The following is a 23,424-nucleotide window of genomic DNA, read 5'->3' as shown; positions in this document are numbered from 1 at the left end:
GTGACCAAGAACCCGATGGTCACTTTGACAGAGCTCTAGAGTTCCTCTGTGGAGATGGGAGAACCTTCCAGAAGGACAAGCATCTCAGCAGCACTCCACCAATCAGGCCTTTATGGTAGAGTGGCCAGACGGAAGCCACTCCTCAGTAAAAGGCAATAGAAAATGCAGTTATAGCATTAAGGGCATGGTCGACCTGGTCTTTGTCTCTTAAGAAACGAGTAGTATCATCAGCCAGTTGAGAAATGTTGATTTCTTTGTTAAAAATGGTTAAGCCATACAAATTTGCATTATTCAGAATATCTAGAGGTAGAAGTTCCACAACCAAAATGAATAAAAATGGCGAAATTGGGCATCCCTGTCGTACACTTCTGTTGATACTGAATCTTTTGGAAGTATTAAGGTATAGTAGCACAGAACTATTTATATCTTTGTAAAACATGCGAATTACTTCAATAAAATGTTCACCAAATCCCAAAAGTTTAAGAGACCTAAAGAGAAATTCATGTTCAATTGTGTCAAAGGCTTTACAGAAGTCCAAAAATAGGACAACCGCATCTGAGTCAATTGCATCTGAATGATCTATAAGGTCCAAGACTAAACGAATGTTAGAGCTTATGTAACGGCCCTTCATAAATCCTGTTTGAGTCTCATTTATAATGGTATCTATTCCTTTCTTTAATCTTTTGGCATAAACCAGAGCAATCAATTTGTAATCAACATTTAATAAAGTAATTGGTCTCCAATTGTCAATGAGAGAAGGGTCTTTATCGGGCTTCGGAATCAATGAAAGAAGGCCCTGTTTCATAGTGGAGACCATTTCCCCATTTTTAATGCAATCTTGAAACATATTGAAAATCGATATAAAAACATGTAAAGAATGTCCTCCCTCATCTTAAATGCGATATAAAAATATGTAAAGAATGTCCTCCCACATCTTAAACGTCACTGGTGAATTCATAGCCTACACCAAAACACATACGCACAACCTATCTTTCTCTCTCACACACACACACGTTTGTTTCTTTATGAAATTGCATAAAATAATTCCAACGTTTTCATTCAAATCATTCCTAATATAAATGACGCTTAAACATTTTGACGGAAGATAGAAGTTATTGCAGGCTTCATTTAAGAAGCCTATCTGGGGTCCTTTCCTTCGTAGTCGCTCATGTGACGCACATCAACAGCGCCTAGTCAATGGTAACCAGCGAGCCGATTAGCATTAATTTCAAGATCTTGTTTGATTCATAACATCAAACTTCTGGTTTACATTAGGTGCACTAACGCCACCTTGCTTTAGCACAATTTGAAAATAGCAGTTGTGCAGTTTTGAATACAAACTTGACCTTTATAGGCAGCTAATCTGACAACCATGTGGAGCACCAGCCGTCATGTCCTTCAGGATCTAGTCCGGGAGTTTACGAAAGTGACACATTCCTCGGTTCAGTGTTTTTCACAAACATCATGCAAGGTAAAGGTAGTTTTGATTTTGAGTGAATGATTTAAAAAAATCTTTTTTTAAAACGTAGGCAGGAATAATATATAAGGTTGCAAGCTAAATGGGTGCTGCTAACTATAGCCAACACAGGAGGTTGGTGGCACCTCAATTGTGGAGGATGGGTACTTGGTAATGGCTGGAGCAGAATGTGTGGAAAGGTATCAAACACATGAGCTGTGTTCGAATACCAATAATGTATATTACATAATGAGTATATACTACTAGTTAATTATAGTATACTGTAAATTAACATTATCCTTTCAATTGAGTGTACTAACGCTTCGCCTGTCTACTGGAAGTTGATGCTGTTTCTATGTATCTTGTTAGAATAAAAAAATACTAGTTAGAGATCTGACGACTTCATTAAACATGTCCATTGAGAACACACAACGACTATACCACTTAGCTAAGCTAAGAATGACGTGAATAATCAAGTCAGTAAACTTTGGGTAGTGTAGATAGCATATAGTTAATATACCAGCAAGTTTGATGTATTAGTAGCCAACTATTGTTAAGTAGCTAACTAACAACGGTACATACAAGCAACTGCAGTAATGATATGCTATGTGGTTTGTAAGGCTAGCGTAGCTAACAAATTGTCAGCCAACCTAATGTGTAACTTATTTGAAAAGTCATTACTTTGACATTGCTTAAAAAAAATCTTAATATTTGTCATAATTACCTAAAGCAATGTATTTGTATTTTCTGCCATTTACTTCATATCTGAAAATGAAACCATGCCCATTTCATGAAGAATTGCATTATGGGCGCTAAATGCACAGAAATAGTGTCCACTGCTTGTATACTTCGTATTTTGGTTAATGTAGTACGACATCCGGGACCTTTTGGCATACAGTACTATGTCCAATAAGCATACTACACACTCAATTTACGTCACAAATAGTATGGTTAGTATGAGTATTCAAACACTGCTAGTGTTTTCATGTGTTTTGTGCAATTCCATTTGCTCCGTTCGAGACATTATTATGAGCAGTCTTCCCCCTCAGCAGCCTCAAGTGAATTAGACAGAGATATTAGAGAAAGGACTCAGGAATCCAATTGGACAATGAACAACCTCGTCTCAGAGCATTTCGTATTGTTCTGTACGTAAAGCCAAGTCTCTCCATTTTGTATGGTATGTATTAATTTGTGGATGTCCATTACCCATTTCGTATGATATGGGAATTACAATTTGGATAATGTTACGAATTTGCAAAATGTACAATGGGTTACGAATTTGCTCAATTTGTTATGTTATGAATTCTAGCTAGGTAGCTAACATTTGCTAGGCTAGGGGTTAAGTTTAGGAGTTAGGTTAGGGGAAGAGTTAGCTAAAAAGGATAAGATTAGGGGAAGAGTTAGCTAAAAAGGATAAGATTAAGATTAGGGGAAGGGTTAGCTAACATGCAGAGTAGTTGCAAAGTAACTAAAAAGTTGTAAGTAGTTAAAGTTGCTAATTAGCTAAAATGCTCAAGTTGACCATGATGAGATTTGAACTCGCAACCCCCACCTATCTACCCGACCAACCACCCTCCATTCATTTTTACGTAAGCATCTGTCTGTAACCATACGAAACGTAACATATCATACTAAAATAATTATCTCGGCTTTACATACAGAATAGTGTGAAGTGCCCTGAGACCAGGTTGCAACGAATGGAAGAACGTATAACACCCTGCCAAGCAGACTATTGACCAATCGTGTTCACGTTGTCATGCTGCATCGCATGGTTGCTAAGCTAATTGTCCATCAATCATATTTTAAAGTCAGGGTTTGAGTTGAGAAGCATGCCTATTTTCCTCAAGTACACAATGTCATGATTCCTAAACAAGAGTTTGTTTTGGACAAATTCAGGTATGTCCCTCCGCGTTTTAGTTACGTTTTCTCTGTTTGCTCCCATTTGGTTCTTAAACGGTTTCTGTAATGAATACACCCCTGGGGAACCAAACTCTCCTACTATACCTCATTCTCTCTCTTGCACAGAATACAGTTGTAGTAGAGCGTTGGTGGCAGGTCCCATTGTCCAAAGAGGGCCGCCCACCAAGACTATACCCTCGGCGACATCGGGTCTACAAAGTGGTAGAGGACACAAAGCATGCTCCTAAGGAGAAGATGGAACTCATCCTCGCACAGACTGTGGCTAGTACGTATGCCTGTTTGTTCTTCTTCCAATATCCGGACTAGGATATTACTTAGCATGAAGTATTGGGCATGCATGCATTCTAATGTATTTGTGGCTTTATTATCAGAGCTTGGTGGGCGAGGTGACACTGTGTTTGTGAAAAAGTCTGTTGGACGCAATAACCTCCTGGCCCAAGGCCTGGCAGTCTACCCATCACCAGAAAACAAAGCGATGTTTGCAGAGGAGCTGAGGGTGAGTGTTTTCTTCTGAGTTTTTAGATGTATTGGGGGTATGGTTGTGAGTCTGCCATTTTTATTGTAGGGTTGATATAACATGGCTGGATCCTATGTTATATGCAGTCCTTATATTGCACCTCCTTAAACAGACGTATCATTTCCCTCTACAGCTTTTACATGAAGGGAGGCCCGAGGAGAGAATCCAAACCCGCACAGGACAGCTGGTGAGCAGGGCATTCCTTTTTCCTTTAGTTCATCTCATTTCTAAGGCTAACCCCTGCTTAAGTTGGTGTACTGTGGCTGTGTTGCTCATCACCAACCGTTTGTCTGAAACAACTAGAATACTATTTAATAGATCCTATTTGTACTTCCAAATGAACATCGCTCCTACTACCCATTAGTCTGTCAGTTGTCTACAACCGAGCTGTGTGTCTTGTTTGCAGACGGTGGAGATCCTGAAGGATATGGAGTTGAAGGTTGAGAAAAGAACCTCCATTGAGTATGACATCACCAAAGAGATGGTCTGCAGACAGATTCTCCAGAAGGTAAGACTGGGCTTGTAGATTATTCAGTGAAATGGAGTACATTCATCCTTCCTTGAAGCAGTCACGGATCTGCGAGGGTTGGATTATCACCATTTTCATCAAACAGACAGTAATGTAGCAATTTCACGGTTGAAAATGTTCAACAAACCATACAACTCTATGCACAAGGACTACTTTTAACAATTTTCACTGAACATTTACTTGAAAAAAAAAAACACATTTACTTGAAGAACAGGGCAGATGCAAAGTTGGGTAGCAGAATGATGGCACAAACCGTCATTCTGTTACCAAACTTTGCAAATGTGTTTTTGTAAAATTGTTGAAATTGTTAAAAGTTGTACTTGTGCATAGTTGTATGTTTCAACTTTTCAATGATTGTTTTTTGTTTGACATTTTAAAGTAAAAAAAATCGGGAGTCTCCGCAACACTGTTACTGTGGAATTGCCCACATTCACTCATGTCTAATCATCCTCTACTGATTAAGTGGTGTCGGTTTGGTAGCATTTTCTACCATGTTCTGTAACAAAGGTTGCCAATGATGACTGAGAAGCCGTCATTGCTTTCACTTCAATCTTTTGATTTCGTCTTCTCTTCTCTCATATTTTTCCTATTCAGCGGGGCATATTTGTGCCACCTCATGCACTGAGACTACCGGAAGAGTCAATCAAAGACCTGGGAGATTACTGGTGTGAGGTCACGGTGAGGGCACAACTCCATATTTCACTGTGTTGACAAAATTGTATTTTCATTTTATTTTGTCTGGTCTAAATGCATGGCACTGTGGGTTTTATTGGTAATTTTCTCCAATGAAAGCATTGGCTTTTTACTACCAAAATAAGTATTCTCTTTCATTACTAAAGAAGAGAGCAGCAGCTCAAATGGCTCTGGTCTGGTATCAGACAGGATGAGCATGGTTGCATCCCAGAAACTGGAGACTGAGGAGCCAAAATTGTTGAGATGATTTTAAAGGCATTCCATTAACACTAGAACCGCCACTGACGACTTTTGTGAATAAAGAATTGTAGTATCACTGCCATTTTAAAGTTGTCCCCCTCTGTCCTTTATTTTAACTAAAAAGTATATTTAACACACTGACGTTGTTAGAATTTAGATATCAGTTTGTTCTAAGCAGTTTTAGGAGGACATGTCATTCCCCGCCCGCCCTTCCTTCCTTTACCCGACAGTTGGCTGCCCATCTAGCAATGGCCCATCGAAACTACACCTATATCAAAACTATTTTCACACATATACAGTGGGGAGAACAAGTATTTGATACACTGACGATTTTGCAGGTTTTCCTACTTACAAAGCATGTAGAGGTCTGTAATTTTTATCACAGGTACACTTCAACTGTGAGAGACGGAATCTAAAACAAAAATCCAGAAAATCACATTGTATGATTTTTAAGTAATTAATTTGCATTTTATTGCATGACATAAGTATTTGATACATCAGAAAAGCAGAACTTAATATTGGTAAGAACCTTTGTTTGCAATTACAGAGATCATACGTTTCCTGTAGTTCTTGACCAGGTTTGTGCATTTTGGCCCACTCCATACAGACCTACTCCAGATCCTTCAGGGTTCGGGGCTGTCGCTGGGCAATACGGACTTTCAGCTCCTCCAAAGATTTTCTATTGGGTTCAGGTCTGGAGACTGGCTAGGCAACTCCAGGACCTTGAAATGCTTCTTACGGAGCCACTCCTTAGTTGCCCTGGCTGTGTGTTTCGGGTCGTCATGCTGGAAGACCCAGCCACGACCCATCTTCAATGCTCTTACTGAGGGAAGGAGGTTGTTGGCCAAGATCTCGTGATACATGGACCCATCCATCCTCCCCTCAATACGGTGCAGTCGTCCTGTCCCCTTTGCAGAAAAGCATCCCCAAAGAATGATGTTTCCACCTCCATGCTTCACGGTTGGGCAATGGGTTCCCTTGGGGTTGTACTCATCCTTCTTCTTCCTCCAAACACGGCGAGTGGAGTTTAGACCAAAAAGCTCTATTATTGTCTCATCAGACCACATGACCTTCTCCCATTCCTTCTCTTGATCATCCAGATGGTCATATATATATATATATATATATATATATATATATATATATTAGTCAGATGGTTGACAATATGATCAAGGTTCATGCAGGTCAGATGACTTCAAAGGTTCCTAAAACACCTACATTTGCCCCAATTTTTTTTTTTGCAGATGGGCTCTTTCAAAATAACTTTTTTTTGTAGAATTACTGCAATTCCATGCGTTCCACACGGCAGCACTCGTGGCAACATAATATATTATGCTATTCTGTTCTTTGTTGCATGTTTCTTAAGACCTGCCTAAATGAAATAATAATGGATTTCTTTGCAATGGTGTATATTAATACTTCAATTGTTTTTGTTGTGGTTTTTCATTTTACATATAGTCTACAGCAGTTTCCCAAACTCTGTCCTGGGGACCCCAAAGGTGGCATGTTTTGGTTTTTGCTCTAGCACTACACAGCTGATTCCAGTAATGAACTCATCAAGCTTTGATTATTTGAATAGCTGTGTAGTGCTAGGGGGAAGAAAACACAAAACATGTACGCCTTGGGGTCCCCAGGAAGGAGTTTGGGAAATGCTGGCCTGGAGTAACAAACTAATGAAAATGCTATTGTGTTTTTTGAAATAGATTTTTCTTTTGTATTCTGTTACATAAGACCTTCATAAACACAACCAAATGATTATTTTTGCGAGAAATACATTTCATATATGCTATTAGGCAATTGAATGTTGATTCCCCAAAAGGTGCGGCATTGGCCATAATTGGTATGCATGAGCCCCCCCCCCAAATCTGGAATGTTTTATTTTGTATTATTTGGGGAAACTAATTTGCTGCAATTATACAGTTTTGCCGTGGTGTAGAGAAATTTGCAGTTTTACAGCTACACATTGCGGTGAGGCTGAGAGATTTGCTTTCTTATAGCTAATTTCCTACAATTCTACACATTTTGCCATGGCTTATGATGTTCATATGCTATCTGGGGGGTTAAGGTTAGTGTCCTGCGTACCTGTTTGGTAATCTGGCCCTGTAGTTCCAGTGTTAATTTGCCTTTTCTCATCTCCCCAGGTTAATGGGATAGATACTGTGCGGATCCCCATGTCGGTGGTGCCCTTTGAAGACCCTACAGCGACTGGGCGCAAACTGTTGAAAAAGCAAAAGCAGGAGGAGACCATTGCAGCTGCAGTACAAGAGGCCCCTACAGTTTGAGGCCCCTACAGTTTGAGGCCCCTACAGTTTGAGGCCCCTACAGTTTGAGGCAGCTACTGTTCCAGAGGCTACCATTCCAGAAGCTGCCCCAGCACCAGAGGCAAAAAAAGTTCCACCCACAGAGAAACAGGGAAAAGACAAAGAACCCCACGATTGAGGACTAAACTTTAAATGTAGCTTTGGAGTACTTCATGTCATTACTAGATGCTCACGGAACAGTTTACTCTGTTTGACTCCTGACAATAAGTGTAAATAAATGATTATAGCATCTTTGGATCTGTTTTGAAAGTGCAAGATTGAGTTATTTCATGACAAACTCATGGTTGTATATTGTATTCCATTTTCATATGCATGCCACCACTTTCACTGCAAAGTCAAGTTTATATGAAGAGTAGTTAGTGCAACTGCCTGGGATGGAGCTGTTAACTTGGTCTGGTTTTCCAGGTGTCAGCACCATCGACTGATTTTTATTTCGGTTTGTCCTTAATGTTAAGAGCTGAGATATTGGACAATACATATCAAATCTGGCAAGTCAGGAAATTAAATTCATTTTATTGTAACAGCACAAAACATGTAACAGTATAGGGTAAAACAAAAAGGTATTTCCCCTGCCTCTTACATAGATATACAGTATTGAAATGCCTCCTAATGAGCTTGGCAAAGCACAGACCTTTGTAAGATCTGAGTGCCTAAAATAGTTATCCGTAACACCTTTAGAAATCTAGCAGTCTGTCTGCTATACCATTGTCCTCAATGGGGTTCTTTTGGCAGTGCCAGTCTTTGCCAATGCCAAGTTGTGAACATGGTAACATTTCTGCTTTTACTTAATGGGAGTGTCAATATACAAAACACTTGAGCTAGTTTATCACGAAAGGTAGAACCGAGATCCTTGACTGCTGGTTTTCTGCATTTTCTTTGGGGCGGGGGGTTAATCCAGGTGTAATGGGATTAGTAAACTGCCCTTCCACGTTTCATTTCTCTTAATTCACACCCTTGAAGATCTGCGAGGATTGGGTAAGTGTAAGCAAGGAATGCACCATAGCATATTTCTTAAACATACAGTATCTGATGCCTTTAGGTCCAGAATTGCTATCACCATATAAAGCTACAACAAAACCAGCAGAATGTACCCTTCAGAAACATGGATTCCAAAATCCTCACTAAATGTTGGTGTCTGGCAAAAGAGCCATTTAAAAACCTGGTTAGCTAGCCAGGATGGTAAAATACAAAACTGATCCAATTTCACATCCATGCTCCCTCTGAAGAGAAAGCAACATCCTACAAGATTCTCCACAGGCTGAGCAACAGGCAGTATTATTTTATTCAAATTGCACAGTTCATTATAATTCCAATAAGTCTCATCACTGTATATGATTGTGTTTATTGGCAGACAGGAGATTCTGCCCTCCTTTAAAAGACTAACTCTCCCCCAAAATCCAGTAGAGATGTATTACAAACAGGTCAGGTTGAAGCATCTCCACAACAGGGAAATTCCACCAAGGGAATAAAATGTGTTTCCTAACATTGAAAAAAACTAGGGGAAGCTTGTGGTTGGATTGACAGAATTTAAGAGCAGGTCACTGTCCCACCATTGGAAACATACAATATGGATTCCGCAAGGAAAACATTCCTCTTATTCTCAGACTGGAACGACCAATTATCAGTAATGTGAAATACCACCACAAAAAATTGCATTTAAATACAATTTCCCAGGAAAGCATGTGTGCAGCAGTCTGATTAGTTTGATTTCCTATGCAGCCAATAAACAAATACAAAATAGACCACCAAAACTACTGTTTATATCAGCAATGTTTTAAGTATCAAATCCAGGGACGCCCACAAACAGGGTGGACAAAAAGGAAAGTCAGTGCTAACATCTCCAAGGATGGGTCTATGAGGTGTGTAACCCCTCCCACACAGCAAGGGTATAGTATGCCCCATGTTGAGAAAATCTTCTGGACTGTACTACTCTAAATCTCCAGGGGGGGGCTATGCATGTCACCAAGCCTTCTGTTACGGTTCTTAAAAGCCGTATTTGGCCTGTGTTTGCCGGCGAGTCAGCTTGTTGTCAGCCCAGTTGTTCTTCAGCTCTAGCTCTCGCTCCTTTGCCTATAGGTGATCAGAATTACAAGTTGACACATTTTGCTTAAAAAAAAAAAATCACATATCTGGTCAAATCCAGGTCTGTTGATATGAGGCCAATAACCATGCATGTTAAGTGTTTCCAAAATGATTGCCAGTGATAGGTGTGTTCAGTAGGCGCAAAACTGGGAAAAACATTTTTTGTCCAGTGGGAACACATTTTGTTTTACTCCGGTTTGAGTCTACTGAATGGGACCTTGTTGTTAGGTTCCAAGACAGTACTGTAGCAATGTAAACAGTATTTACTCACCTGGTGGATGAGGTATGTGATCTGGTGCTTGCGTCGCTGTTGCCCTGTGGGTTGGTCTCCCTTTTTCTACAGACATAGGGAAGAGGTTAGGGAGTCAGCCCAAGCAAGGTTGAGATCAGATAACAAAATCCTCACTAAGCGACATGAAAACAGTCCTACCCTACCAACTCCTCCACTGTCGCCTTACATTCCCCTACCCCATCATCACTACTACAATCCAGGTTCCAATTTAGCCCCTAACCATTTGATGTTAACAGATCTGAAAAGAATGGACAAGTGTAAGCAATAAGGGGATGGTTCCAGTGCAAATCTCCCTCACCTTGCTGAAGGATTTGCGCTCTTGCTTCTCTTCCGTCATGCTCTTGGTCATCCACTGCTGGTTGCCGCTCAGCTGGTCATCTCCCTTAATCTCCAGGAACTTCACCTCTTCCTTGCTCCTGTTCCTCTTCCCCTGCAGCCTCATGAACTGCAATCAGAAAATATCATACTCTTCTATATCTTGAAGCAGCAACCTCTATTCAGTGTATGAACTATGCTGACAATTATGGATGCAATCAGGACAATATAAAACAAATCAAGAAGAGCAGGATATTGGTTTCGGGGTAGGTCAAATTCAGTGATATACAGAATGTCAGAAAGGAAGGACTTCCTGATTGATCAGGGAAAAATCACATTCCTGATCAATAACAAGCCAACAGACCAATGTCAAGTCGAGAAACATTCTTACCGCTTCATCATCAAACAGGGCGGAGGAACTAGGTTGCTCTGGCTCAGGCAATGCTGGGTCAGACTCTGGATCCTGGTAGTAAGCCTCGTTGTAGTAACCCTATCCAACAGGATAATGTTTTTGTTAGCCTGTATCAATGCAACATGACATAAGAGCATTACACCACCCTGAGTCATCTCAACGGATGAGAACAAGAGATTGTACAGCGAACTGCTATATGCCAAACTCACAGGGGTCAATAAGGATCCATTCTGGGCACAGTACATCTGATGTTTGAAACTGAATATCAGCTTGGTACGACTGATATCCATAATATTCTCTCATCTAAAATAAGTTGTAGTTGGACATTTGAGTAGGTAATGCACAGCAGATCTATTGTATTTGGTCTATTGTGGAAGTTGAGTATTATTGTAGTTTATTTTGATGTATTGGCAACATAGTTTTACACAATGCATTGCTAAGCTTTAAAGCTTATATCTGTCCATCTAGCTAGCTAGAGGGAAAAAGAGCTATACACTATATATACACAAAAGTATATGGACACCCCTTCAAATGAGTGGATTCAGCTATTTCAGCCACACCCGTTGCTGACAGGTGTATAAAATTGAGCACACCGCCATTCAATCTCCATAGATAAACATTGGCAATAGAACGGCCTTACAGAAGAGCTCCGTGACTTTCAACGTGGCACCGTCATAGGATGCCACCTTTCCAACAAGTCAGTTCGTCAAATTTCTGCCCTGCTAGAGCTGCCCAATCAACTGTAAGTGCTGTTACAACGGCTCAGCCACGAAGTGGTAGGCAACACAAGCTCACAGAACGGGACCGCCGAGTGCCCAAGCATGTAAAGTAGTTTGTCCTCGGTTGCAGCACTCACTACCGAGTTCCAAACTGCCTCTGGAACCAACGTCAGCACAAAAACAGTTTGTTGAGAGCTTCATGGTTTCCATGGCCGAGCAGCTGCACACAATCCTAAAATCACCATCCGCAATGCCAAGCGTCGGCTGGAGTGGAGTAAAGCTCGCCGCCATTGGACTCTGGAGTAGTGAAAACACGTTCTCTGGAGTAATGAATCGCGCTTCATCATCTGGCAGTCCGACGGACTAATCTGGGTTTGGCAGATGCCAGGAGAATGCTACCTGCCGAATGCAGTGAAAACTGTAAAGTTTGGTGGAGGAGGAATAATGGTATGGGGCTGTTTTTCATGGGTCGGGCTAGGCCCCTTAGTTCCAGTCAAGGGAAGTCTTAACGCTACAGCATACAATGACAGTTGAGACGATTCTTACCTTCCAACTTTGTGGCAACAGTTTGGGGAAGGCTCTTTCCTGTTTCAGCATGACAATGCCCCGTGTACAAAGCGACGTCCATACAGAAATTGTTTGTCGAGATCGGTGTGGAAGAACTTGACTGGTCTGCACAGAGCCCTGACCTCAACCCCATCAAACACCTTTGGTATGAATTGATAAACCCAACTGCAAGCCAGGCCTAATCGCCCAACATCAGCGCTCAACCTCACTAATGCTCTTGTGAATGTAAGCAAATCCCTGCAGCAATGTTCCAACATCTAGTGGAAAGCCTTCCCAGAAGAGTAGAGGCTGCTATAGCAGTAAAGGGGGACCAACTCCATATTAATGCCCATTTTGGAATGAGATGTTCCACAAGCATGTGTTCACATACTATTGGTCATGTAGTGTATCCATTGACCCAACATTTTCTCCGTACCTGAGGCTCTGCCGAGGGCTGCTGGTACACCCCTAGCTGTTGACCTCCCCAAGCTCCCTCTTGGTTCGCGCAAAAGTCCAGAGGGGCATCTGACTGGAATGTACCACGCTGCATGCCTGGAGGAGCGGGTAGCAGGCCTGAGGTGGGGACAGGCTCTGGGTTCAAGCTGGGGACCACAGCGGGGAGAGGCTTGGCGCTGTCTTCCAGGGAGAAGTAGTTCTCGGGGGCCAGTTCTTCGTCACTTTCCTCAGCAGCTATTTGTCTCGCTAGCTGCAGGGCAGCCGATTTAGCTGCTGCTTTGATGGCGGAGGGGGATGCACTGGAGCTGAGGTGGCCCTGGGAGGCCACTAAGGAGGGCTTTGTGGGTTTCTTTGGCTCAGGCCGCTTGGTGAGGGTATGCGGCACTAGGGCCCTCTGCATCTCCTTCACAACCATGTTTTTTGGCTGAGGTAGGAGGGAGGAAAGGCCAGTGCCAGGACCCTGAGATAGAGATGGAAAGAGAGAAAGAAAACATGTCCTCAAATCAAAGTTTGTTGGTCGCATACACAGATTTACAGATGTTATCACAGGTACAGCGAAATGTTTATGTTCCTAGATCCAACAGCGCAGTAATAACTAGAAAAACAAACAATACACACAATCTTGAACATTTTTAAATAAGTTATATAGGATGAATCATGACTAAAATACTGTATATACATATAATGTGGGTGAAACCGTATGTAAACATTATTAAAGTGACCAGTGTTCATGACTATATACATCGGGTAGCAGTCTAGGGTGCAGGGTAGAGTACCAAGTGGTAGCCGGCTAGAAAAGTGAATAAGGTTCAGGGCAGGGTACTGGGCGGAGGCCGGCTAGTGGCGACTTAGATGAGGGGTTAGATCATGATAGGTATGGTTGGCAAGGCCTACGTCCACATTTCCAGGCTGTATCACGCTTAACACCCCGGCCATCCTACAATCTAAGCTTGATGCCCTCAATCTCACACAAATTATCAATGAACCTACCAGGTACAACTCCAAATCCATAAACACGGGCACCCTCATAGATATCATCCGAACCAGCCTGCCCTCCAAATACACCTCTGCTGTCTTCAACCAGGATCTCAGCGATCACTGCCTCATTGCCTGCGTTCGTAATGGGTCTGCGGTCAAATGACCTCCCCTCATCACTGTCAAACGCTTCCTAAAACACTTCAGCGAGCATGCCTTTCTAATCGACCTGGCCCGGGTATCCTGGAAGGATATTGATCTCATTCCATCAGTAGAGGATGCCTGGTTATTCTTTGAAAGTGCTCTCCTCACCATCTTAAATAAGCATGCCCCATTCAAAAAAAATTGAACCAGGAACAGATATAGCCCCTGGTTCACTCCAGACCTGACTGCCCTTGACCAGCACAAAAACATCCGGTGGCGTACTGCATTAGCATCGAATAGCCCCCGCGATATGCAACTTTTCAGGGAAGTTAGAAACCAATACACACAGGCAGTTAGGAAAGCAAAGGCTAGCTTTTTCAAACAGATATTTGCATCCTGTAACACAAACTCCCAAAAGTTCTGGGACACTGTAAAGTCCATGGAGAATAAGAGCGCCTCCTCCCAGCTGCCCACTGCACTGAGGCTAGGAAACACTGTCACCACCGATAAATCCACAATAATTGAGAATTTCAATAAGCATTTTTCTATGGCTGGCCATGCTTTCAACCTGGCTACCCCTACCCCAGTCCACAGCCTTGCACCCCCCACAGCAACTTGCCCAAGCCTCCCCCATTTCTCCTTCACCCAAATCCAGATCGGTTGAAGATACATCACCTATCGCTGCCCACACCTGCCCGCCCGTCCAGCATCACTACTCTGGACGGTTCTGACTTAGAATATGTGGACAACTACAAATACCTAGGTGTCTGGTTAGACTGTAAACTCTACTTCCAGACTCAAGACTCATTAAGCATCTCCAATCCAAAATTAAATCTAGAATCTTCTTCCTATTTCACAACAAAGCATCCTTCACTCATGCTGCCAAACATACCCTCGTAAAACTGACTATCCTACCGAACCTTGACTTCGGGGATGTCATTTACAAAATAGCCTCAAACACTCTACTCAGGTGCTTAACACAGTGCCATCTGTTTTGTCATCAAAGCCCCATATACTACCCACTACTGCGACCTGTATGCTCTCGATGGCTGGCCCTCGCTTCATACTCGTTGCCAAACCCACTGACTCCAGGTCATCTATAAGTTTTTGCTAGGTAAAGCCCCGCCTTATCTCAGCTCACTGGTCACCATAGCAGCACCCACCCGTAGCACGCGCTCCAGCAGGTATATTTCACTGGTCACTCCCAAAGCCAATTCCTCCTTCGGCCACCTTTCCTTCCAGTTCTTTGCTGCCAATGACTGGAACAAACTGCAAAAATCACTGAAGCTGGAGACTCATATCTCCCTCACTAGCTTTAAGCACCAGCTGTCAGAGCAGCTCACAGATCACTGCGCCTGTACATAGGCCATCTGTAAATAGCCCATCCAACAACCTCATCCTCATACTGTTATTTATTTTGCTCCTTTGCACCCCAGTATCTCTACTTGCACACTCATCTTCTGCACATATCACTTCAGTGTTTAATTGCTATATTGTAATTATTTCGCCACTATGGCCTATTTATTGCCTTACCTCCCTTATCCTACCTCATTTGCACACACTGTATATAGACTTTTCCCCCCCTATTGTATTATTGACTATGTTTGTTTATTCCATGTGTAACTCTGTGTTGTTTGTGTCGCACTGCTTTGCTTTATTTTGGCCAGGTCGCAGTTGTAAATGAGAACTTGTTCTCAACTAGCCTACCTGGTTAAATAAAGGTGAAATATATATATATATATATATTTTAATCACCTCAGGTCACGATTGGGAGTCCCATAGGGCAGCGCACAATTGGCCCAGCGTCAACCGGGTTTGGCCATCATTGTAAATAAGAATTAGTTCTCAACTGATTTGCCTAGTTAAATAAAGGTTAAATATACTGAGAAATTGTCACTGAAAATTATCTAAAATGCAAGTCATGTTTTACCTGGGGCAGGGATTTCTTTCTCCTTGGTTCATCTTCATCAGAGTCTGACTGTTGACAAGATATAGGATCATGTTGAAATCAACACTTCAAAACAAGCACTTGTTATTTGGTCTAGCTAAATTAAATGTTTAAAATCTAGCATGGTTATGAGGCTGTGGCCCTGTTACTTACATCCCCTCTCTTTATCTCAGGTATAGGGATTTTGACAGGCTCTGTTCGCTTCTTCGGTTTAGGTAAGTCGAAAAGCAACCCTCCCTTGGAATGTTGAGAACGGGTAACTGAGTCCTCGTCCCCATCGTTTGACACAGTGTTCCGTGAAGAGAAGTGTGATGTCCCTTTGCTTGGTCGCACGTTTCCTAGTGCCTCCGAGGCAGATCTTTTGGGGACAGGGAGGCGTGCGAAAAGCCCCCCACGTTTGCTACCCGGGACGATGGAACTGACGTTAGACGTTTCGTCTGAATCACTGTCATCACTGCTAGCATACGCTACCAAAGACATCGTTGATGTTTCTGGAGCAGCTTTGGCATAAGTAGCGGGTAAATACTGATATGCCTAACTAGCTAGCTGCACCCACCGACCCACACCTGCCAAGTTTACGATAGCTAACGTTCGCTAGCTAAAATTGTTTGGCCGTACAAGTATATGAGGCTTACTGCATGAGAACAACCAATAAATTGTGGACAACAATTTAAATTTGACAAACTTTATAGCTAACTTTCAAATTGAAAACAATTGACTCGCCAAAGGCTAGCTAGAGGCTAAATCCTGCGGCTCAAGTCGAGCCACTGCAGAGTAAGTTAATAATGTTCCAAACAGGCCGATTAATGACTAGACTCGAAGCAAACAAGGCCTCAGCAGGTGCTTAACATACCTTTAATGTGAATGTTAAGCTAGTTCTAGTTTAACGTTACACTGAATATTATGCAGTCAATACCCATGGTTTCTTTCCTCCACCAAAATAGCTAGTTCCATCCAATAACAGCAATCGCTAGCATATCCTTTTGGGGTCTCTGATACCATGGATGCGTGCAAAACATAAGTGTTCAAGCTGCTACTAATTGCGCAGCTTCGACGCAAATCCACCTTATTCGTTTGGTTTTCCGGCAGACTAGATGCTTTCTTTGTTGGGTGTTGCTGCCTTTCATAGTTTGGAAAAGGGATTGCACATTTGTTCATGGAAATGGGGGGAAAAAGGACATTGCACCGCCATCTATTTAAGCAATAATGCCCGAGGAGGTGTGGTATATGGCCAATATACCACGGCTAAGGGCTGTTCTTATGCGCAACACAGAGTGCCTGGACACAGTCCTTACATGGAACCCAAACCGGCTGCGCACGTGCGCCATCGTGCATAAATGTATTTTGTCCCCCCACACCAAACACGATCACGACACTCAGGTTAAAATATCAAAACAAACTCTGAACCAATTACATTAATTTGGGGACAGGTCGAAAGCATTAAACATGTATGGCAATTTAGCTAGCTAGCTTGCACTTGCTAGCTAATTTGTCCTGTTTAGCTAGCTTGCTGTTGCTAGCTAATTTGTCCATGGATATAAACATTGAGTTGTTATTTTACCTGAAATGCACAAGGTCCTCTACTCTGACAATTTTTTCACATATAAAACGGTCAACCGAATTGTTTCTAGACATCTCTCCTCCTTCCAGGCTTTTTCTTCTCTGGACTTTATATTGCGATTGGCAACTTTCATAAATTAGGTGTATTACCGCCACCGACCTCGATCGTCTTTCAGTCACCCACGTGGGTATAACAAATGAGGAGATGGCATGTGGGTACCTGCTTCTATAAACCAATGAGGAGATGGGAGAGGCAGGGCTTGCAGCGCGATCTGAGTCACAAATAGAACTGACTTCTATTTTAGCCTTTGGCAACGCATTGGCGCGTGGGTGCAATAATTGAATAATATAGATTTCTACATTTATTTTGCGACGCGAGCGGTGTAGTCAGCCTGTTAGCCGTCGTATATTGGTCACAAACCCCAGAGGTGCCTTTGTCATATGCGTGGTATACAGTCTGAAATACCACGGCTGTCAGCCAATCAGCATCCAGGTCTCGACCACCCAGTTTATGATCCTATTTAATTATGTCGGTAACCAGTTTGCTGCCATGCTCCCTTCTTCTTCTTCTTCTTCTTCTTCTATGGTATTATAACGGGCTGCAAACAAACGTTAAAGGTGCATGCTTCCATCTACTGGCAGCTTCATTAAGTAGTACCGGCATGCTGGCCTTCTAAGCAGAGTTGCAAAGAAAAAGACAAATTTCAGACTGGCCAATAAAAAGAGTCTGAGATTTGGCTTTTTCTTTACAACTCTGCCTAGAAGGCCAGCATCCCAGAGTTGCCTCTTCACTGTTGACGTTGAGACTGGTGTTTTGCGGGTACTATTTAATGAAGCTGCCAGTTGAGGACTTGTGAGGCGTCTGTTTCTCAAACTAGACACTCTAATGTACTTGTCCTCTTGTTCAATTGTGCACCGGGGCCTCCCACTCCTCTTTCTATTTTGTTTAGAGCCAGTTTGCTCTGTTCTGTGAAGGGAGTAGTACACAGTGTTGTACGAGATCTTTAGTTTCTTGGCAATTTCTCGCAAGGAATAGCCTTCATTTCTCAGAACAAGAATAGACTGACGAGTTTCAGAAGAAAGTTCTTTGTTTCTGGCCATTTTGAGCCTGTAATCAAACCCACAAATGCTGATGCTCCAGATACTCAAATAGTCTAAAGAAGGCCAAGTGTATTGCTTTAATCAAAACAACAGTTTTCAGCTGTGCTAACATAATTGCAAAAAGGTTTTCTTTTGATCAATTAGCCTTTTAAAATTATAAACTTGGATTGGCTAACACAACGTGCCATTGGAACACAGGAGTGATGGTTGCTGATAATGGGTCTCTGTACGCCCATGCAGATATTCCATTAAAATCAGCCGTTTCCAGCTACAATAGTCATTTACAACATTAACAATGTCTACACTGTATTTCTGATCAATTTGCTGTTATTTTAATGGACAAAAAAATTGCTTTTCTTTCAAAAACAAGGACATTTCTAAGTGACCCCAAACTTTTGAACGGGAGTGTATATTTTAAACCAAATACTTTTAGACTTTTACTCAAGTAGTATTTCACTGGGTGACTTTTACTTTTACTTGAGTCATTTTCTATTAAGGTATCTTTACCTTTACTTAAGTATGAGAATTGAGTACTTTTCCCACCACTGCTGGAGATCCAAAAACCTTTTAGCCACATTCACAATTATATCCAGTTTCTTTGATTTCTTGTTTGTTTGGCATGTGTAATTTATCACCTGCGCAATAAATGCAACAAATCCACCTTCTTTACTATCAGAATTTCAGGATCCTTCAACTAATAAACATTCTCTCCAGGCTTCAAGATGTCTATTGACATTTCTTCCTAATTTCCACTCGCTCCTTCTGCAATTTCCAATGCCTCTGCATAGGAGACCGGCTGGACAGATTGCTACTTCAACCTCCTTCACTCTTACACAATTGCAGCACTGTGTATCCACTGAGTCTAGCTCAGCGTTCAAAACCATAGTGCCCTCCAAGCTCATCACTAAGATATGGACCCTGGGACTGAACACCTCCCTTTGAAACATGATCCTGGTATTCCTGATGGGCCACCCCCAGGTGGTGATGTTAGGCAAGTACGCATCTGCCACGCTGACCCTCAACACGGGGCCCCTCAAGGGTGCATGCTTAGTCCCCTCCTGTACTACCTGTTCACCTACGACTGCGTGGCTACGCACGACTCCAACGCCATCATTAAGTTTGCCAACAACATGACGGTGGTAGGTCTGATCACTGACGATGATGAGTCAATCTTTAGGGAGGAGTCATAGACCTGGCAGTGTGGTGCTTGGACAACAACCTCTTCCTCAACGCCAGCAAGACAAAGGAGTCGATCGTGGACTACTGGAAATTACCGCTTGGTATGGCAACTTCTTGGCATCCGACCGCATAGCGCTACAGAGGGTAGTGTGTACGGCCCAGTACATCACTGAGGCTGAGCTCCCTGCCATCCAGGACCTGTATACCAGGAGGTGTCAGAGGAAGGCCCTAAAAATTGTCAGACTCCACCCACCAAAGTCATAGACTGTTCTTTCTGCCACCGCACGGCAAGCGGTACCAATGCATCAAATCTGGAACCAACAGGACCCTGAACAGCTTCTACCCCCAAGCCATAAGACTGCTAAATAGTTAGTCTGGGTAGCTATTTGGTTAACTATTTAACTATCTGCATTGACCCTATTTGACTACTCACATACGCTGCTGCTAATGTTTACTATCTGTCACTTACTCCTAGTTATATGTACATACATTACATTACCAAAAGTATATGGACACCTGCTTGTCGACCATCTCATCCCAAAATCATGGGCATTAATATGGAGTTGGTCCTCCCTTTGCTGCTATAACTGCCACTCTTCTGGGAAGGCTTTCCACTAGATGTTGGAACACTGCTGCGGGGACTTGCTTCCATTCAGTCACAAGAACATTATTGAGGTTGGGCACTGATGTTGGGCGATTAAGCCTGGCTCGCAGTCAGCGTTACAATTCATCCCAAAGGTGTTCGATGGGGTTGAGGTCAGGGTTCTGTGCAGGCCAGTCAAGTTCTTCCACACCGATCTCGACAAACCATTTCTGAATGGACCTCGCTTTGTGCACAAGGGCATTGTCATGCTGAAACAGGAAAGGGCCTTCCCCAAACTGTTGCCACAAAGTTGAAAGCACATAATCGTCTATAATGTAAGTAGCGTTAAGATTTCCCTTCACTGGAACTAAGGGGCCTAGCCCGACCCATGAAAAACAGCCCCAGACCATTATTCCTCCTCCACCAAACTTTACAGTTTTCACTATGCATTCGGCAGGTAGCGTTCTCCTGGCATCCGCCAAACCCAGATTTTTCCGTCGAACTGTCACATGGTGATGCGTGATTCATCACTCCAGAAAACACGTTTCCACTGCTCCAGAGTCCAATGGCAGCGAGCTTTACACAACTCCAGCTGACGCTTGGCATTGTGCAAGGTGATCTTAGGCTTGTGTACGGCTGCTCGGCCATGGAAACCCATTTCAGGAAGTTCCTAAATAACAGTTATTGTGCTGACGTTGGTTCCATAGGCAGTTTGGAACTCGGTAGTGATTGCTGCAACCAAGGACAGATGATTTTTACACGCTACGCACTTCAGCACTCGGATGTCCCATTCTGTGAGCTTGTGTGGCCTACCACTTCGCGGAATGAGCCGTTGTTGCACCTAGATGTTTCCACTTCACAATAACGGCACTTAGAGTTGACTGGGGCAGGGCATACATTTGACGAACTGACTTGTTGGAAAGGTGGCATCCTATGATTGTGCTGAGTCACTGAGCTTTTCAGTAAGGCCATTCAACTGCCAATGTTTGTCTATGGAGATTGCATGGCTGTGTACTCGATTTTATACACCTGTCAGCAACGGGTGTGGCTGAAATAGCCGAATCCACTAATTTGAATGGGTGTCCACATACTTTTGTATAAATAGAGTATCTACCTCAATTACCTCGTACCCTTGCACATCAACTCGGTACTGGCACCCCGTGTATATAGCTGCGTTTGTGTATTTATTTTATTATTACGTGTTTTACTTTTCTATTCTTTTTCTATTTTCTTTCTCTCTGCATTGTTGGGAAGGGCCGTAAGTTAGCGTTTCACTGTTAGTCTACACCTGTTGTTTACAAAGCATGTGACAAATCAAATTTGATTTGACTGAGTCTTCAGTAACATATTTATTCCGTCTACACACATTTGACAAATGCCCAAACTTTTTACAATTACGACATTGCAACGGCTTGTTCACAAAAGCTCTCACTGCGTATCTCATATACCCCAGCTATACATGTGTCGGGAGAAACTCTTCATCAAATATCAATAACATATAGACTTTCCTTCTTCTGTCCATTCACCATACGGTTCCTACGTTCCTCCACTACTCCTGGTATGTGGTGTTTATGACATGGAGCCTCAATTTCCACCGAGATGCCAGAGATGACACCTTTTACCGGTTCCTTTTGTTCTTCTGATACACAATAAATCAACCACATACCACTCCTGGTAACTCTGGTTAACTCCACCTTTGCCAATGCATCCTCCACCATTTGCGCGACAGCAATTGGGTCTCCCTAAATACATCTCCCATTTGCTCCATTTTCCAATGTCACATTCTTCCACTCACATCCATCAACTTTACTGAACACACCATCAGACTCCGCAAATCCACCTTTTCTGTGCACCTTGACTTTGACATGGAAAATGTTATTCCCCCCATAGATCAATATCCTATTGTTCAATATCCTATCAAATATTTATAAAAGTCATATCAAACCAAAAAAAGGGTTATTTTAAATAATTGTCAGTTTTGTCAAAGGATACAAAACAATTAGATTGGACTCTGACATGTAGATAGATTTCAACCCTATGCTGAACACGGACCTGATGGGCCTAATCCCCCCAAAATACAAAAAAATTCCAGGCACTAACCCTAAAAACAAATCTTCCTATTGAATGAGAACAGTAGGTACCTATTGTGTATTAGGTCCAGCAGGTACAAATCTACCATTGTTATGGTGAAAAAATAACCTATTGGTACATGGTATCTTTCAAGTACATGGACATCCTTTAAACCTTTCAGGGAAACTAACCCTTTAAATATACAAAAACCAAGACCAAGAGACTGATACAGAGGACACTGGAGGACACTGCAGGAGTTGCTGCTTCATATCCCAGCTGTTGAGCTTCAACTCCACTAGACACATCATGCTGTGGCAGTTGTGGAGTGTCACAGGAGGGAGGCGGTGAGATCGGGTGTTGTAGAGACTGAGGCACTGGCATCCTTAGGTTTCACAATGGTAGAAACATTGTTCATCATTTGGAATTGTGGGAGGTATGTACTGTATCCAATGAGCTTTCAATTGACCTTAGAGCACCTGTTCATCAGCAGCTGATCATTCTAGCTTTTCTGCACTATTCTGCATAATCTGACTAACTGTAGTAGTGATATTCTGCATAGAATATATAATTGAACTGATAATCCATCTACTGCTTTTGGCTTGCTCATCTCCTTATGTCTGGACCCAACAGATATTGCTAAATGAAGTGTGAATGCTATGCTATGTTTCTCTTAGACAGGACAGTTCATGCACAGACTGCCACATGGGACTGCTCATGTTATTATTATTTTTTTACAAATGTAATGTTGCTATCATGTTGATCCAAAGTGAGTGTATTTGAGCAACTTTTACTGGCTTTACTAAACACACCGTGTTTGGGTTGAAGTACTGATCCATGAATACCCAACAACAACATTTTTGGTTGTCATTTCCTGTACTTTATTTGGAGCAGAAATTCGATCTTACAGGATCTTCACAAATGAGTCATACAAGGACTTCTGACTGGCACCTTAGGTAATAATGGGGTCTATGATGGGGTCTTAACTATGACCAGTAGGCTACATAATATATCACATATTATAGTGGTCAGAATTATGACCAGCTGGTCAGATAGTCACAATTATGACCAACTGGTCATATGGTGGTCAGAAAAATACGTTATTTTCTGGTTAGTTTAAAAAACATAATTTTTCAACCAGTTTGCGACCACAATAAGATGTCATAAAACGACGTCCTTTCAACCAAGTTTTGCCCACTGGGCATGTACTCAATACTAGTAGTTGGATTCCACCAGCCTCCTCAGATGTCAGCAGAACCTCTCTATGTCCTCGGGTATACAGCAAGAAACAACAATATGGATTTGACAGGTGGGAGTAATTTGTTTTAGGCAAATGGGACTCAAATTGTAGCTGCAGATGCCTTGTTTG

The 23,424-nt window shown here is 42.4% G+C and overlaps 2 protein-coding genes across 5 annotated transcripts; one reads left to right on the top strand and one right to left on the bottom strand.

The window, feature by feature from the left end:
- The first annotated feature begins 1,180 nt into the window (after positions 1-1,180).
- mrpl9 (mitochondrial ribosomal protein L9) lies at positions 1,181-7,759 on the top strand. 2 transcript variants are annotated; one of them, XM_070436232.1, is made up of 8 exons: positions 1,181-1,471; positions 3,482-3,641; positions 3,748-3,872; positions 4,027-4,080; positions 4,300-4,401; positions 5,017-5,100; positions 7,497-7,638; positions 7,687-7,759. In XM_070436232.1, the coding sequence occupies exons 1-7, from the start codon at positions 1,373-1,375 to the stop codon at positions 7,635-7,637; spliced, it is 765 nt and encodes a 254-aa protein (XP_070292333.1). In that variant the 5' UTR covers positions 1,181-1,372; the 3' UTR covers position 7,638; positions 7,687-7,759. The 2 variants fall into 2 exon arrangements, with proteins under 2 accessions (XP_070292333.1, XP_023831317.1); XM_023975549.2 differs by having other exon boundaries at positions 7,497-7,731.
- Positions 7,760-9,116: 1,357 nt separating this feature from the next.
- On the bottom strand, positions 9,117-17,215 carry LOC111955127 (proline-rich protein PRCC). Of its 3 annotated transcripts, none has more exons than XM_070436231.1 (8): positions 17,127-17,215; positions 15,719-15,965; positions 15,548-15,595; positions 12,479-12,958; positions 10,757-10,855; positions 10,349-10,495; positions 10,030-10,095; positions 9,117-9,746 (listed from the first exon to the last, which is right to left on the bottom strand). In XM_070436231.1, exons 1-8 carry the CDS (start codon positions 17,198-17,200, stop codon positions 9,660-9,662), a joined length of 1,248 nt encoding a protein of 415 aa, XP_070292332.1. In that variant the 5' UTR covers positions 17,201-17,215; the 3' UTR covers positions 9,117-9,659. The 3 variants fall into 3 exon arrangements, with proteins under 3 accessions (XP_070292332.1, XP_023830991.1, XP_023830992.1); XM_023975223.2 differs by lacking the exon at positions 17,127-17,215 and adding an exon at positions 16,482-16,683; XM_023975224.2 differs by lacking the exon at positions 17,127-17,215 and having other exon boundaries at positions 15,719-16,298.
- Between the last annotated feature and the right edge of the window lie 6,209 nt (positions 17,216-23,424).

Source organism: Salvelinus sp. IW2-2015, linkage group LG30 (assembly GCF_002910315.2).
Source record: "Salvelinus sp. IW2-2015 linkage group LG30, ASM291031v2, whole genome shotgun sequence".
In the NCBI taxonomy this organism is placed as follows: domain Eukaryota; kingdom Metazoa; phylum Chordata; class Actinopteri; order Salmoniformes; family Salmonidae; genus Salvelinus; species Salvelinus sp. IW2-2015.
This window is presented reverse-complemented; position numbering and strand designations above follow the sequence as displayed.